The sequence below is a fragment of the Marmota marmota genome, unplaced genomic scaffold (assembly GCF_001458135.2).
Source record: "Marmota marmota marmota unplaced genomic scaffold, marMar, whole genome shotgun sequence".
In the NCBI taxonomy this organism is placed as follows: Eukaryota; Metazoa; Chordata; class Mammalia; order Rodentia; family Sciuridae; genus Marmota; species Marmota marmota.
This window is the reverse complement of record NW_026000026.1, coordinates 30,630,734-30,647,705: the sequence shown is the minus strand read 5'-3', so window position 1 is coordinate 30,647,705 and position 16,972 is coordinate 30,630,734. Positions and strand designations below refer to the sequence as shown.

The 16,972-nt window shown below is 39.9% G+C and overlaps 1 protein-coding gene and 1 non-coding gene across 3 annotated transcripts; both read left to right on the top strand.

Annotated features, from left to right (window-relative positions):
• The first annotated feature begins 546 nt into the window (after window positions 1–546).
• Window positions 547–7,102, top strand: Tmem230 (transmembrane protein 230). 2 transcript variants are annotated; one of them, XM_015482657.2, is made up of 5 exons: window positions 567–702; window positions 3,106–3,226; window positions 3,589–3,667; window positions 4,459–4,581; window positions 6,032–7,102. In XM_015482657.2, the coding sequence occupies exons 2-5, from the start codon at window positions 3,204–3,206 to the stop codon at window positions 6,170–6,172; spliced, it is 366 nt and encodes a 121-aa protein (XP_015338143.1). In that variant the 5' UTR covers window positions 567–702; window positions 3,106–3,203; the 3' UTR covers window positions 6,173–7,102. The 2 variants fall into 2 exon arrangements, with proteins under 2 accessions (XP_015338151.1, XP_015338143.1); XM_015482665.2 differs by lacking the exon at window positions 3,589–3,667 and having other exon boundaries at window positions 547–702.
• Window positions 4,679–4,788, top strand: LOC125619230. The gene has a single exon (XR_007350730.1). It is a non-coding gene; the product is annotated as a small nucleolar RNA U6-53/MBII-28 (small nucleolar RNA).
• Window positions 7,103–16,972: the final 9,870 nt, after the last annotated feature.

Sequence of the window (16,972 nt, the reverse complement as noted above, 5' to 3'; positions counted from 1 at the left end):
ATATTTAACTAGACTGGTCACAGTTCCAGGACTGTAAAATTTGTCTGAATTCATCTAATTGTACTTCACCATGTGTAAGTTGTACGTTAGTAGGCCTTATTTCAAAAAGCTTCACATGGTGCAAAAGTCCCTTGTGGGCTGGCCATTTACCAGGGCGAAGCGCTACTGGCCTGGGGAGGGAAAGGGCACAAGAATAGATCTGCTTAGAGTGCAGTGGTAGTCTGCGTCCCTTGAGCACTGAATTGAGATCTGGGTACACTGAGGTCCTGGGCTTACCCCTCCTGGGGGACTCCACTGGCTCCGGGGGTCAAGAAAGGAATCACTGCAGCCTTATCCGGGCCCCTACTATGACCCAGGTGGGCGGGGCCCTATGTACTCTGGCCTGCCACTCTGACGGTGGCCGCGGGCTGACCAAGTCGCAGCAGCTTCCTACACCACCACGATACGCCCCGACAAGCCCCAGCGCTTGCTGCAAGATGAGTTCTCCCGCCAAGGGCTATCCTGGGCGCGCCCAGGAAGCGGGTGAGAAGTCGCTCTTGGTGACGCAACTTCCGGCGCGCCCTCATCCGCACGCCACTTCCGGCGGCGAGCTGGTATTTGCTAGGTCGGCGGTTAGGTTGGCTGTGCAATGAGGCCTGGGACGCCTCGGCTGGTACCCGTGGGCGAGTTCCTCTCTAGCTCCAGTCTTAGCGCGGTGCTCGGGTAAGACATGCGTGGGTTGGGGCGGGGAGGGGCGGGAGCTTCGCACCCCCTCGCTACAAGCCAATGTTCCCGCCTGAAGCAAACTGGAGTTCTCTGCCGGAGTCCTAGATGTGAAGCGTTCGCTTGCTTCGCACGGTTGGCCTCTTTCCAGAAACTAGTTTTGTTTGCGTTTGGTCTAAATGTGCGTCGGCTTTTCCTTGCGTGGCGACGTCCGGAGACGGGCAGGAAAATAAGGATATAAAGGAGCGTAATGTCAGGCACTGGGCTTTACTGATGCTCTTATTAACACTTCAGGGGCTGAGGGAATTTGGAGGTTGCGGTGGAGATGGTTAAAAGCCTGTTAGAAACTTTGAGACTTTGAAAATATTCTGTCAACTTTTTTCTTTTTATCTTTACCATGAATAAGTGAATGAAAATAAGCTAGAATAGATAGTAAAATGACCAAGATGGGCCCCATTCAACCACACCTGGAGACTAACTGGTAGACCTATTAATGAGCAGCACCTTCAAAGCCTGTTTCAAATGTAAAAGACCTTGAGGCTCATCTGTGGGAACACCTCCAGCTAATTCCTTTGTCCCAGAGGTGGAGAATGGAAGATGAGGGTGAGCACAGATGAAGTTAGTAGGAAGAAGGATGGCTCATGGGAAGGACAATGGAAGTGAACTGGATGGTCTATTTTACATAGATTTTGTTCCACGCTCTGCTCAAAACAATATATAAACTCCTAAGCTGGCACACCAAAATGTTTTTCTGTTATCAGTCCCCCTCCGGCTTGGCGGGAGTTCTATCTCTTGTTGCTTAAGTAGATCCTACTCTGTTTACCCTTTCCTTCCGTGATTGTGGATTTTAGTCTTCAAAATTTGGGAGACAAGAACCCAGAAGAAATTGGTGAAGTGGGCAATTGAGTCTCATCTCAAAACTCTGGTTTCATAAGCATTTGTCTCTCCTCTCCTTCTCACACCTTGTGTGTTTTTGTTATATGCAAGTGTGTGAATAATTAATGGAGGATAATTTTTTTTTAAAGAAAGGATTATACAAATCGGGTATAGTCAAATGCCCTCAAAACTAACACACATTGGTAGTTTGAACTTTAAGTTTTATAGAATTAACTTTAATTAATCGCTACACTAATAACCTAATATTTAATGCACCTTGTTCTAACTCCCCTGATTACTCCAACCCCCCTTACTTGGGATTGAATTCAGGGCCTAGTATGTGATAGGTGGGCATGCTAACACTGAGGTACATCCCCATCCCTCTGACCCTTTTAGAAAAGCATATGGGTTAGCATTACTTTTATTTTTTTCAATACTTGATTATTGGACTAGTGTTAATAAAAATGACAGGATTAGCACCAGTTCTTTCATAATGCTGTTACTTTAAGTCGACTGTAATAATTAGTCAAGTTTTGGTCAAATATGTATACAGTATTTAGAGATGAGCCTGACACCTAACCAAGGCTAAGTAAATGGTAACTGCCACATGATAAATTATAATCATGATTTACTAAATGTCACATGGAGAAAGGCCAGTCTGTTTTGTTGCCCTTGTTGAAGTACGTAAGTTTCTCAGATGCTTTTGAATTTAAATTTACTTGTTCACATACCTTGGTGACTTTATGGAGGAAAAGTGTACAGATTTCAGATTTTTAAAATTTAAATGTCATTGCTTTTAAGTCTTATCCACTTTCGAACAGACAATATAGGAATGATTTCATTACTGCCGTCTTCAAATATTTTGGACAATAAGCCAGACTTTTAATTCAGGTTTGTTTGTTTAATTCAATATTTTTAGGTAGCCACACAGCCCAGAAAATGGAATCACAACTTATCAGTGTTTGGAATGGAACAGAGAGGGGTATATTAAAGGCACTGGTGTAGTACTAATAGCCAAGAGGTTATCTAAATTTATAAGAATGCCTTAAAAGGGTGATATCATCCAACAAGGGGAAATAAGCAAAATGCTGATGTGAGTGTATTCCATTTCCCACCCTCTTTTCCTTCCTTGGTAATGAAGAAAATCACTTGAGTGTATGTTTCTAAGCTGGGGTAGGGGGCAAGAAGTACTTCTTTAGCATCAAGTGCACCTGAATTTAAGTCCCTCTTCCAGCTACTCTCTGGTGACTTTGGAAGAATTAGGGAACACTGGTGGTAAGGTAAACTGGAATTTGGTTCTTGGTGAATGTCCTGGTTCTCATTCTATGAGGACAAACCAAATTAAATACGTACTGAGGTTTTTTGTACTCTGTCAAAGGAATATCAGGTTTTAAGAGCAATGAAGCCTAAATCATCAGTTGCAATATGATATGGCAGCCCTGAATTCCAGTAGATAGAATCTGAAGTTGGCTCTAATGTATTATCATCACCTACAGACAGTAACACTTTTTTTCATTGTTGTTTTAGACTGTAGCTGTGTCCGTGTGTTATGATGCCGTCTCGTACTAATCTGGCTACTGGAATCCCCAGTAGTAAAGTAAAATACTCAAGGCTCTCCAGCACAGATGATGGCTACATTGACCTTCAGGTAAATGCAGAAGGGAAGTGACAAGATTGGTGACTATTCTGATGAGTTAGCAGGAAGACCTTCATGGTGGAAGTTTTGCTAATTATCCCTGAAGATTGGAATGAACAGTGAGAAGTAAACTCATTTCTGCGACTCTTAGCCCTAGCTTGCTGAAGCAAACCTTGGCAGGGCAGTTTCAAACCAATTCCAACATTATCTATTTCTTTAAAAAAAAAAAAAAAATGTAATTGTAATGCCAGAGTCCTATAGTTGCCTATAGTTGTACACTTTATTTAGTTTGTCCAAAAATAATCAGATTTTAAGTGGATTTGTGTTAAGGATTGTTTATTTACTCTTTAGTCAAAGTCAGTTCATCTTTTAAGGGAGAAACTAACTGCTGAAGCCAGCAGATTGTGGGAATCTTCATTCTTTCCTGATGTCATGAGATCCAATTTATTAAAGGTATTCTTTGATAAACAGTAAGTAAAACAGAATATTGATAAGTTTATATTCTACCTTGACCATTATCTACAAAATAGTAGCATATCATCTCTTTTTGCCCACTTCCACTTAAAGTAGAATATTCTAGATAAAACTAGAAATAACAGGAACCCATCCTTTTAAATATAAATAAATCAATTATTGTTTGTACTCTCTGGACCCATACTTAAAGGACAGATAAAAATAGATCTGGGAAGCTTCCAGCCAGTTAGCTCAGATTCAACTGTGAGCCAAACATTAGAAAGTTTGTGTGTGAATCTTAAGCTTGAATTGAACTGTTTGAGTGGTAATGCCTTACCAAAAAAAACTGGAATTTTCTGTTTCTAAAAACCTTCCAGGGTGTACAGACTTAACTTTGGATGCCAAAAATCTCTTAACTTCTTTACTTTTCCTTAGCATGTTATAAGTTAGTACCTGTGCAAGGCATTTAATAAATGTATGTCTAATGAACAAATAACCATAAAGTAGTTCCTGTTTTTATTTCTTGAAAAAAAAAATTAAGGTACAGTGAATGGTGTGTGGAATTAGTTAAAACTAGAAAATATGACATTTCATTGGAATTCCTTTGAGTAACCTGTCCTTTCCCTTTCTCTCCCAGAGTTGCACTGGATGGTAGGACATATTTCAACACACTTGAAGTATCCACTTTGGTTCTTAATTATCCTCCCTGCTTTAAAGTGTTTTTGCCCTGGTAGCCCTGGTATTTTCATAATGATGTTCTTTGTCTTTTTTGTTTTTGTTTTCTCTTCCAGTTTAAGAAAAGCCCTCCTAAGATCCCTTATAAGGCCATTGCACTTGCCACTGTGCTGTTTTTGATTGGCGCCTTTCTCATTATCATAGGCTCCCTCCTGCTGTCAGGCTACATTAGCAAAGGGGTAAGCTGATGGGCATGTGGGAATGTGCCATGAGATCTTTAAGACAAGAGCCACAGCTGTAGTTTCCAGCAGAAAGAAGAAAAAGATTTTCTTTTAGTCCCAATGATGAGTTGCCATGCTAATACTGAGCCACCAGGTAGGGCAGTATTGCCCTGATTTGGGTGCCAGTGAGTTTAACAAAACTTCTCAAATGGAAACCTGAGGGACATGTTAAAAAAATATTAAAAAATACATATGGGTGTGTGTGGTGTGTGTGTGTGTGTGTGTGTGTGTGTGTGTATGTATGTATATAACATATGTATATAAAATAATAAAATATGTTTTCCTCTGAGCAACAAAGTTTTCCTATATTTCCTGTGAGGTGGGTAGGCAAACTTGGTCACTGAAATATTGAACAATTTGCCCATTGTCATGGTTTGGAACTATGACAAATTATGCATAGCTGAACCTAGCTTCCAAGATTCATTTTTGATAAGGGGCTCTAGCTAGAGCAGCATTCTGTCATTGTAGCTTTGCAGCAGTACAGACTTACTGGTGAGTGGGGAGAAGCAGTTAATGTATAGGTCTGGTACCACTGAACCATACATCAGTTTAGTTCCTTTTTATGTTGGGTTTGGTTGGAGTTCCTATTAAGTTTCAGTATACCTTAGAAACCTAAAGTGATATTTAGTAGCTCTTTCTCTTAGGCTGTCCTCAATACATAGTTGTCCTGAACTGATTCTATTATTCACATCCATTCTGTTAACACACACAGAAAAAAGCAGGGGTTTATTGTGGTATTCTGTACAATTATAAAAAGTAAGGCACAGCATGTCCAATAGCTATGCAAAGAACAGCAGAGTAAAAGTATGATATGTCCATTTTGGTGGAGTGTTAACACATTTTAAATATATGAAGAGTTATAATAATAACAAATACTTATTATAGACAATAGGACAGAGAATATGATGTGTCCACAATTAAGAACTTTTAAAAAGGAGAAGGAGGGGCTGGGGCTGGGGCTCAGTGGTAGCACACTTGCCTGGCATGTGTGAAGCACTGGGTTCAATTCTCAGCACTGCATATGAATAAATAAAATAAAGGTCTATCAACAACTACAAAAATATTTTTAAAAAGAAGAAAGAAATGAGCCATATATCTGGAATAGAATGGATAGTTTTTCTTTTATAATTTTTGGTACTTTGCAGTTTTCCTTCAGTTGATTGAATGACTGAGAAGGGGTCTTGATGTAGCCTAGGTTGGCCTTGAGTTACCTCAGCCTTCTGAGCAGCTAGGATTACAAGTATGCCCTGCCTTTCCTTCACTTTATAAACAGGAAGAAAGTAAATGTAAATCTTTTCCCTTGTGTACTATTCAAAGAAAATGTTCAGGAAAGTATACAATGCCTGTGTCTTTCACTTAAAATTTATTAACTTGTATAATTCTGATGTTTTCCTTCTTCTGCCACCAGGGGGCAGACCGGGCCGTTCCTGTCCTGATTATTGGCATTCTGGTGTTCCTGCCAGGATTTTACCATCTGCGCATCGCCTACTATGCGTCTAAAGGCTACCGGGGTTACTCCTATGATGACATTCCAGACTTTGATGACTAACACTCACTTCAGCCCTGAGACAAATCACAGTGGAACTAAACTCAGCTTTAAGATATTGAACAGAAACTGGCTAAGGGCTGAGGAATTATGCAGTTTGCAGATGTTTGACAAAACAATGGCCAGAGTTTATGGTTCCATCCCAAAAATGTTCATTGAGCTTAATTAGCTAATTAGGAAACGCTGTTTTTCATCTGGCCGTGGCAAAACTCAACAAGTTTTTCCACATGTATCATGGAAGAATAGCAATGCTAATTGGGAAAACAGGAGATTATCCTGTAGTGGAAAGTGTTACCATTCCCCCCCTCTTTATATTGAGCATTTCTTTTAAATAGTCTTCTTTGTCAATTTGTTATTGTAGCAAATGGAAGAGTGTGGTATGTCTAATTTCTTAGTTACTAAGTAATTTATTTTTTAAAATATCAAAAGATCTTATCCCCTACACTTAACTCTACTTTCACATTCTGGTGGAAGACCTCCCTAAAACCACATGTTGGTGTGGCTCCATCTGTAATATTTTTTACTTTGTTTCTTAGTGACAGGAACCAGGAATTTTTTGAGCCACAGAGTAAGTTTTCAAAGTATAAGCACTGTCTCTGATAACCAATCCTTGACCAGCTCTGATCTTGTTTCCCAATAGGATGGCCTGCATATAATTTGGGTCATTCTATCCTTTGTAGATCAAGATGTTCTATATATCATGCCTTTAAAGACTGAACTTTTGGCTGTTCCCTAATAAAAAAAAATGAAGATAAGTGGTTGCCATTTAGAGTGTATAACTCTATTGGTAGCACCTGGTACTATAGTGTCATTCTGCTGAAGATCTCAAGACTTGGCTTGGATCCCTAGAGGACCACATCCTTAGGTTGATTCTATTTCTTTGCTTGAAAAAGTGACTTATATTCAAAAGAAATTAAAATGTCAGAATCCAAATCCTGGACTAAACATGAGTTAACTTTAGACATAATTCAGAAAACATTTTAATGATTTTATAAAGTACCCAGGAATAACTGTTTTGGGATAACTGGCATCATGAGTTAGACTACTTTCTAGTCATTCATTTACTCTGAGGTTAATAGATTTGAACAACTATAAGCTTGGATGTACCATCAACTGAAATTTTGAAGGCTGTGATAGGGCAATTTTGGGGGGAAAGATGAGTTTGGTTTTGGATATGTAAATGTAGATGTCTCCTTGACATCCAGGTGGTGCTGTGGAGACATTAGTTGCAGTACAGTGTGGAGTTCACAAGAGAGCATTTAAGCTAGAGATAGAAATGTAGGATTCAGTGTTTAGACATTATCTTCAGAACCTGGGGTTGGATGAGATCACAGGTGGAATGAGTGTACAGAGAGAAGATGACTCGGGAATGAGGGCAGCCTCCAAGTTTGGGTGCATTTAGAAATGGGAAAGGAGCCTAGGGAATCTGGTATTCTAAAGTTGTTGGGCCTTGTCAGTGAAAATGTGAGATAATATTTATAAAACTTTATGTTGGGCAGTGCTTGCAAAGCTCACACATAGTAGTTTNTTCTTCATTATCATTTTAATCCTTGAGAAAATCCTGAATTAGGTATGATTCTTACTTAGGCCAAACCTGAATGAATGACTTTAGGGACTGGGCAAATAAAATCAAAGTAGAGGGATAGATTTTAAGAGTAATGGGGACCAAGGTCAAATGTCAAATGGATATCATATAAAAGCAGCTCCTCCCATTTTAAGTCTGGTTAAACCAGGTGTTCTAAATTTGTGACAACTATTACACTTCTTATTAGGCATGTCCAGGACTACTTTTTAAACCTTCATTCTGGCTGGTGTGGCACCTGTAATTCCAGTGACTGAGCCTGATCTTGAACTTGATCTTCCTCTTTCAAGCACCCACCCACTGGCCCTGTTGCTGGGATTACAGGTGTGGCCCACTGTGCAGGCTGTACTTTGTTCCATTGTGTAAGCAGGTGGACTGACTCTACTCAATTCAGACTTTACTAAATGGCCCTCTGCCAACTGTTCTGCAGGCCAGCTGCTCTGCAAATGGTGCTCCCAGGTGAGTGAAAGCCTCTTGGCTTTCTGCTCAAGCCAGCAGGACCCAGTTCATAGACTACACACACTAGCTGGCATAGGAAGTGTCTCATTAGTGTTACCAGGGAGCCTGATATTGGGAGAATTAACAGTGCTGACTTACTTGCACCGTCCTGGGGATTGAACCTAGGACTTGCGCATATTGGGCAAGTGCTCCACCATAGAGCTATATCCCCAGCCCTTATGTTGGGTTTCTACTAAGGGTTATACAAGTCAGTGTCCATTGGTTGGCTTGGCCTGTTGTCTAAATTCTTATCCTGATACTTTTTTCCTAGATTCAGTCCCAAAGGTATGTAGTTAAATCAGTTTAGTGCATGGGTTATTGGACTAATTCTTTGGAGCACAGTTTTTATATAAAGTGGAGGATGGGGGTGAAATGAAGCAGTTTGTACAGAGAATTTACACATAGTAAGCACAGGGTACATGGAGATGGAGGTCACTCCCTTGGTTGTGGGATAAAGGATGTCGGTCCATCTGCTGTTCCTCGGGCCATCCTGAGGAATCTGCCATTCTGTTGGCAGAACTACCCCAGAACCAGGGACAGGAGCTAACCCAGCTCCCTTCACTGACAGAACTGCCTACTGGAGGTTGTGAAGATACCTCAGCCCCTGGCCTTTTGACAGCATGTTCCTGGGCCTGGGTCCCTCTGTGCATCAAGGCAGAGAAGGCCCTGTGGAGAAGAACTTGAAAATGAGGTGGTTCAGAGGAGCTTTCGACTTGTTCTCCTGGAGCTTATTCTTCCCTGTTTTCACCATTCCTCCCTCAGTACTCCCACACTTGTCCCTTGCTGCTCAGGGGCTGGTCTCTGGATCAATGGCATAGATATCACTTGGGGACTTATTAGAAATGCAGTATCTTGGGCCTGCTGACTAAATCGGACCCCATGTTGTGATGATGCCCTAAGATATTCACTGCCAGTATCAGAAGTGCTGGCCAGAGTACCCTGTGCCACCTACACCATTTTCTTTCTTTGAGACTGGACCTCCTCCAACAGTGCCAGTGGTTGTAGAACACTCAGAAGGTATAGTCCTTCTAGATCCATCATTATTCTCTAGCTAGACAATAACACCCAGGGGCCTAAGGAAGCTTTGTAGAAAGGGCACGGAAACAATGCAGGAATATTTCGTAAACAAACTTTTGTGAGCACTGAGAAACCAAACAAGGCCTAAAGAGGCAGTAGGTCCATGGCAGGAGTGGAGCTTTGGTACCCCAAAGACCTACCGAAAAGAACAATGTGCAATATATGACCCAATCAGAGGCAGAACAGGTTTTTTCCTCTGGTTTCTGTGGAAGGCAGCCTGTTAGCTCTAGAGTTAACCCCAATCCTTGGTGTTCCTTTCTGTCTCCATTCTTTCATTATCAGTATCTTGAGAATAGCCAGCTAGCTAGAAAATGCTTCAATATGAAGGATGAAGTTTTTTGGCCAAGACTTTAATCCCTTGAGAGGGTTTTCTCTGGGATTAATAGTATCTTCAGAGTTTGCCCTGAGGCCCTGGGGTTGAAATCTCCCTACAGCTAAAACAATGGCAGCAGCCTTATTATGAACAGGCTGGGAGAGTTTGTGGCCTAGTGGACCATAGTGAGCATAGGAGCACCAGGCGTGGTAGTGCATTCCTGTGCTAATTTCAAAACCAAACGCAGCAACTTAGTGAGGCACTTACGACTCAGTGAGATCCTGTCTAAATAAAAGAGGAAAAAAAGAGGTAAGAGCAACCAGAAGGAACCTGGAGCAAGTCAGGCCATGTGTTTTCATATTTGAGATATTGATTTATTTATTTAATGGTGCTGGGAATCAAACCCAGGGCTTTATGCATGCTAAGCAAGTGCTCTACCATTGAGCCACACTCCCAGCCCTGTGATCTATGATTTTAAGACTAGCACAAAGGAGCTCATTGTCATCTTACTCTCTTCCTCTTGCAATTCTTCTTCCTCCTCCTCTTTTTTCTCTTGTTCCTTTTTTTCATATTGGGATTGAATCCAGGGGTGCTTTACCACTGAACTGCATTTTTATATCTTTTTTTTTTTTTTTTTTGTACCAGGGATTGAATTCAGGAGTACTTGACCACTGAGCCACATCCCCATCCCTGTTTTATATTTTATTTAGAGACAGAGTCTCACTGAATTGCTTAGCACCTCGCAGTTGCTGAGGCTGGCATTGAACTCATGATTCTCCTGTCTCAGCCTCCCAAGCCGCTGGGATTACAGGCATAGGCTACCATGCCTGGCTGCATCCCTAGGTCTTTTTATTTTTTATTTGAAGACAGGGTCTTGCTAAATTGCTGAAACTGGCCTTGAACTTGGGATCCTCCTGCTTGAGTCTCTGGGATTACAGGTGTATGCCAGTGTGCCTGGCATCTTTTTTTTTTCCTTGCCTGATTGCTCTGGCTAAGACCTGCAGGAATATGAGAAGGGGGACATCCTTGTTTTGATCTAGATCTTAGAGTAAAGGCTTTCAGCTAACCCCCATTGAGTATGATGTTAACTGTGACTTATTGTACATGACCTTTATTGTGTTGAGATACATTTCTTCTGTAACTTAAGATTTTTTTCCTATGATATTGAATTTTGTCAAGTGCCTTTTTCTATCTTTTGAGATAATCATATAAGTTTTGTCCCTTTTCCTGTTAATGTGGTGTATCACATTTATTGCTTGCTTATGTCGAATGAGGAATGTCAGAGAATGCCAAATAGTTTTTCTATTTATTGAGAAATGAAACCACACTGAGACCAAAAGAATCGTGGAATTATTTTGACACAATTTCAAAACTCCTGCTCATTCTGAACATTGACTCATGAAGATCTTCTACTGGGTTGCTGTCCTGGGTATCTTTCTACCTCTAATAAGAGGTAAAAAAGTAATCTCTTTCCAATAGTCTTATCAATTTCACAGTAAAAGAAGATAACTTGTCTCTGTGCAGAAATTAGGATTTTGCAATCTAGAAAAACAAATGAGGGAGGCACAAAGTCTATAAAGTCATATCAGATGTTAGCAGAGTGGACCTACATTTACATATCAAGCCCCAGGTCACTGAAACTTGGAACTGGAGTACTATGAGAACAAAATATCTCTTTATTAAAACAATTCAACTTAAACATTAACTAAAAAAAGTAGATCACAGAACTTTGAAAGTAGCTCTGCCTTGACACAATTAGATCCCTCACATGTCTTAACTATTATCAGTCACAGCTTTAATCTAACCTTGGTTTTATCTCTAAACTTTGATTTAAAGTTGTGTATTAATTCACCTTGAATCCTTCCTTTAAGTTTATCCATGAAGTATTTTTTGAGTGCCTGTTATAGACAAATCACACTTTGTAGGCATCAAAAAGGAATTGTCCACTATGCCATCCTCCAGGAGTTTGCACCATACTTCAGGAAAATGAGATCCATTTTTGAACTAGATGGACAAATATATTTTAAAAAATCTGTACCAAGGATCAAACCTAGGGCCTTGCTCATGCAAGGCAAGTGCCCTACTACTGAGTTACATCCCCAATATTAGCTTTAACAAAAGATTAATTTTGAAAATGGATTCTCTGATAAGTGGATTGGAGAGGAAATGAGGTTCAGCAGGGTCTGAAAAGATCTGCAAAGGTCTTACTTGAACTAGACCAAATGGACTTAGGCTAGCCCAAAGCTGGTAATGGGCGCTGTGATCTGAAGCCTATAGGCTAGGCTGGCATGGGAAGAGTTGGGGACTTGAGTTTGGCTAACTGACAGAGGACTAGGTTGTGACCTGCTAAAAGAATGAGGAGCTATGGTAGTTTTCCTTTTAAATGCTTTGTTTTTCCCAAAATTATCAATGTTCTTTTTTTTTAAAGTTCCATGAGGCTTATCCTGAAAATCAGTTATCACATTCAGTCCCTCTTCCCTTTCAGCTCCTCCAGCTAAATTTGTTAGTATTGACTTTGATCTCTCCACATGAAATATTTATATTGCAACTTCATGATTTTTCTGTTAGGCCTTATCAATTGACTTTATCTGGTGGAAGATGGAGATTTAGGTGTTCCGTGATCATCCCCCATTATAGATGCTTCCAGTCCCTCTGTTTTGTCCATATCATGTGTCATTGGGTTGGATTAATATCTATTCTGACATTTCTAAGAATGTATGCACCCTATTCAAACTGAGCCAGGCTGTATGTGATGACTTACTTTCCTCTTCTGGCACAAATTAATTTTCCATGGAGTTATAAGTCTTGTTAGTTCACATGATTTTTCTGTTAGAAGCCCAGACTGACTCCCATCTGTACACATCTCCTAGTATTCCATCCATTTCCTCTTTTTTTTTAATTTTATTTTTTTTTTTAGTTTTACATGGACATGATATCTTCATTTTGTTTATTTTATTTTAATGTGGTGCTGAGGATCGAACCCAGTACCTCACATGTGCAAGGCAAGCGCTCTGCCACTGAGCTACAGCCCCAGCCCCAGCCCCCATTTCCTTTTAAAGAATTGTCCATGAGGAAACCTGCTGCCCTGTCCTTTACCTGAGGTGAGAATGTGCTTGCATTGCCTTCCAGCTTCTTGTGTGACTTCTGTGGAGATATCAGCCACTCTGAATTTTGGCTCTTCCTTTGTTATTTAGCTTGTATTGTGTCTTCGGTGTTCTAAAATTTCACAAACGAGTCTTATTGACCTGTTATTATCTGGCACCCATTGTACATCATGCTATTGTCCATTTCAGGCTGGAAACTCATGTTGTTTTCTTTTAAGGAATTTTTTGAAATTAATTTCTTTGATAATTTCATTCTTTCACATGTCTCTGTTTCCTGTTTTTGGAATTTTTTAAAAGATGTTGGTCATTTTATCTCCTGTTTTCTATATTTTGGTCTTTTTTCCCATATTTTTGTCCTTTGTGAGAAATTTTTCTGTTTTTCCTTCCAACTCTTCTAATGTCCAAGGACTCTCTTACATTTTATACCAATCAGTTTTTACTTTGTAACCTTAACATCTTTTATTATCTTAGTATGTTCTCTTATCAACATAAAATATTCACTTATCAGCACAGCAGTCAGAGTGATCCCTTAAAATATGTCATGTCATTCTTCTCTAAAAGTTTTGCGGTGACTCCACGCTGAACTCAGAGGGTAAGCCTACATCCCACAGTGGTAGACAGGGCCCACTGTGCTCTCTCCACCCTCAGTTCTCTGGCATTATCTGCTGTGCTGCCTCCTCAACACTCTGTTCTAGCCATCCTCGTCTGTGATCCCTAACTTCTGACCTACTCCCATCCTAGGACTTCAGCTTTAGTTGTTCTTTCTCTCAAGAATTCTTCCCTTCTTTAAGATTTTGTTCAAATTGCTTATTCTCAGTTAAAGCCTGCCCTGACCTCTTTTATACTGCAACTTTCCCTCACATCCATCACATCCATCCCTAGCACCAGCACTCTGTCTTCCTTTTGCTCATCTCCTCCTTATCCATTAATAGTATGTCACTTTGTAACATGCTACTTAATTTACTTACTTCCTTTTCCATCTTTACTCCAGTTAGAATATGAGTTTACAAGGGCAAACATGTTCCCTCCCTCCCTTCCTCCCTTCCTCCCTTCCTTCATTTCTGTCTTTCTTTGACTTTATTGGGGTATAACTGACAAATAGAAATTGTGTGGCTTTTTTTAAATTTTTTTTTTCTCTTAGCTGGGCAGAGTGGTGCATGCCTATAATCTCAGTTAGTCAGGAGACTGAAGCAAGAAGATCACAAGTTTGAGGCCAGCCTGGGCAACTTAGCAAGACCTTGTCTCAAAAGATAAAAAAGGGCCATGGGTTTGTAGCAGCTCAATTCACAATAGCTAGGCTATGGAGCCAACTTAGGTGCCCTTCAACAGATGAATGGATAAAGAAAATGTAGTATATATACACAGTGGATTATTATTCAGCCATTAAGAAGAATGGTTTTATGACATTTGCTGGCAAATGGATGGCTCTAAAGACTCTCATACTAAGTGAAATAAGTCAGTCCCCCAAGCTAAAGATTGAATGTTTTTGCTGATATGTGGAAGCTAAACCACAATAAAGGAGGGGGAGAGAAGTTCACTGGATCAGACAAAGGGGAATCAAGGGAAGGGAAGGGGTATAGGAAAAGGAAAGACAGTGGAATGAATCTGACATTATTTTCCTATGTGCATATATGAATACATCAGAGTGAATCCCACCATTATGTTTATTCATAAGAATGAGGTCTTAATTAGAATAAGATATATTCCATGCTTGTATAATTATATCAAAATGGATTCCACTGTCATGTATAACTAAAAAGAACCAATAAAAGGGGCCAGGGATATAGCCCTGTGGTAGAGCACCCCTGGGTTCAATTCCTAATATTAAAAACAAACAAAAAAACATGAAACTTAAGAGGTACTGTCCAAGTCAAGAAATCTAACTTGGGTGTCCTGGGCAGATAGAATAGCATTGGCAGCTTAGTGAAAGGTGACATAGTTAATGTGCCCTGAGAACTGCCTGACTTCCTTATGGCTGGGAGGTTATCACAGGAGGAATCTTGGGAGAGGATACAGGCAGGTGTGATCTTGGAGAGCCCTTTGTGTCATGGGCAAGAGTCTGGCTTCTAGACCTCTTCCCCAGTTGGAGGTCCTGCCCTTCTCTTCACTCTCAGCTCATCCTTTAAATCTAATAAATGAGATCAGAAAAAGTATCACATTTCTTCTTCTCTAACACTATAAGATTAGAACAGGAAACCCCTGTCTCGACTCCTGACACGGTACAAAAACAGGCTCCTTTGGGTAAAGATTAGAAGCAGCTCCTGAAAAGACTGGAGGAGCACAAAAGGAAGTGGAGCAAGATAATTGGAGAAGAGTTGCTACCAATAACTGGGGAAACTTGCACAAAAAGAAGATGGCTATTTGTGGGACATTAGGACATTGGAGGGGGCAATCTGGTCTTAAAGAATACTTCCAGTATTCAGGGAGAGGTGCTCTGATAATAGACTATCAAGAATAACTTTATGTGTTAAGCTGAGGTTGTGGCTCAGTGGTAGAGTGCTTGCCTAGCATGTGTGAGGCACTGGGTTCGATCCTCAGCACCATATTAAAAAAAATAATAAGGTATTGTGTCCATCCACAACTAAAAATATTTTTAAAAAATAACTTCATGTGATAGTGTTTACAAATTGAAATTAATTATTTTTTTATTGTTGTTGTTGTTCTGGGCATTGGATCCAGGGCCTCACACACACTCAGGGTAAGTGTTCTACCATTTGTTTGTTGGTACTGAGGATTGAACTCAGGGGTGCTTTTACCACTGAGATATATCTCCAGTCCTTTTTTATTTGCTTAATTTTGAGACAGGGTCTTGTTAATTTGTTGAGAATTTCTCTAAGTTATCAAGGCTGGCTTCGAATTTGCAATCCTCCTGCTCAGCCTCCTGAGTTTCTGGGATTATAGGCATGCACAACCATATCTGACTCCTCTGATGAGTCAATTTTAGCAATTTGTAGTTTATATTTTTAAAAACTTTTTTGGCTATGTACAGGGTAATCCCAGTGACTTGGGGGTCTAAGGCAGGAGTATTGCAAGTTCCAGGACAGTCTTGGCAATTCAGTGAGGCCCTGTCTCAAAACATAAAGCAAGTGCTGGGGATGTAGCTCAGGGGTAGTGCACCCCTGGGTTCAATCCCCAGTACAGAAGGAGAAAATGTATTTTTTCAAAAAATAAAATAATAAAACTGACTCAGAAAGAAATGGAAAATCTGAAAAGATCAACTATTCAGATAGATCAACTCTGGTGGGTAGGAAATGGGACACTGAAAATTTTACTGCCCCCAAATTTTCAGTCCCAATTGGAAAATATTGTGGAAAATTTCTAATACACCTTTAAGAAACCTTGTAGGTAGTCTTACATTCTAAAATCTGACACCTTTAAGAAACCTTGTAGGTAGTCTTACATTCTAAAATCTGAAGTGTCAAAAAAAAATTTAGTGGCATTATCATTCATTTTATAAGCCTAGCATAATCCCCATATCAAAGCTTATCCAAATAAGTGTGCAAAAAACATACCCACCAAACACCTATATATTTTGATTTTTAAGATTGTAAATAATAAGACAATAAAACTTAGCTGTGAATTAAAATAAATAGGCAAAATTAAAGGTATATTAAGAAAATCTGTTTCTGGGCTTCCTGGTTTCCATGTCTTGAGCTGCTTTCCTCAGCTACACCTTCTGCCATAAAACCTCATCTTGGACCCAGAGCTATGCTGACCATGGACTGAACCTCTGAAACTGAGGGTAGATCTAGAGAAAGCAACAGCTGTGTTGAAATAATCCTGTTTAATCAGAAGAAATTTTCTACACATACGAGACAGAGTATATAGATTGGAAATAAAAAGAACTGAATCTTAGTGCCACCATTTGCTATTGTATCTTTGGAAACTGATAAACCAACCTTAAATCAAATATGGAAATGCAAGAGACCACCAATGCCAAAACAATCTTAAGAAGAACAAAGTTGACTCACATGTCCAGATTTCAAAGCTTTCACAAAGGAACAATAATCAAGACATTGTGGTACTGGCATAAGAATATCATATAGATCAAAGGAACAGAATTTAGAATCTATAAATAAATCCCTGATGTTATGGTAAAAAGAAAATCTGCTATGTACTTCATTACCCAATAGGTGACAGAGAAAAATCATAAGACCATCTAGATGAAATTCAGTGTCTAATATTACTTTATTAAAAATAAAGCCCTAGGCAGGGGGTTAGCAATGATG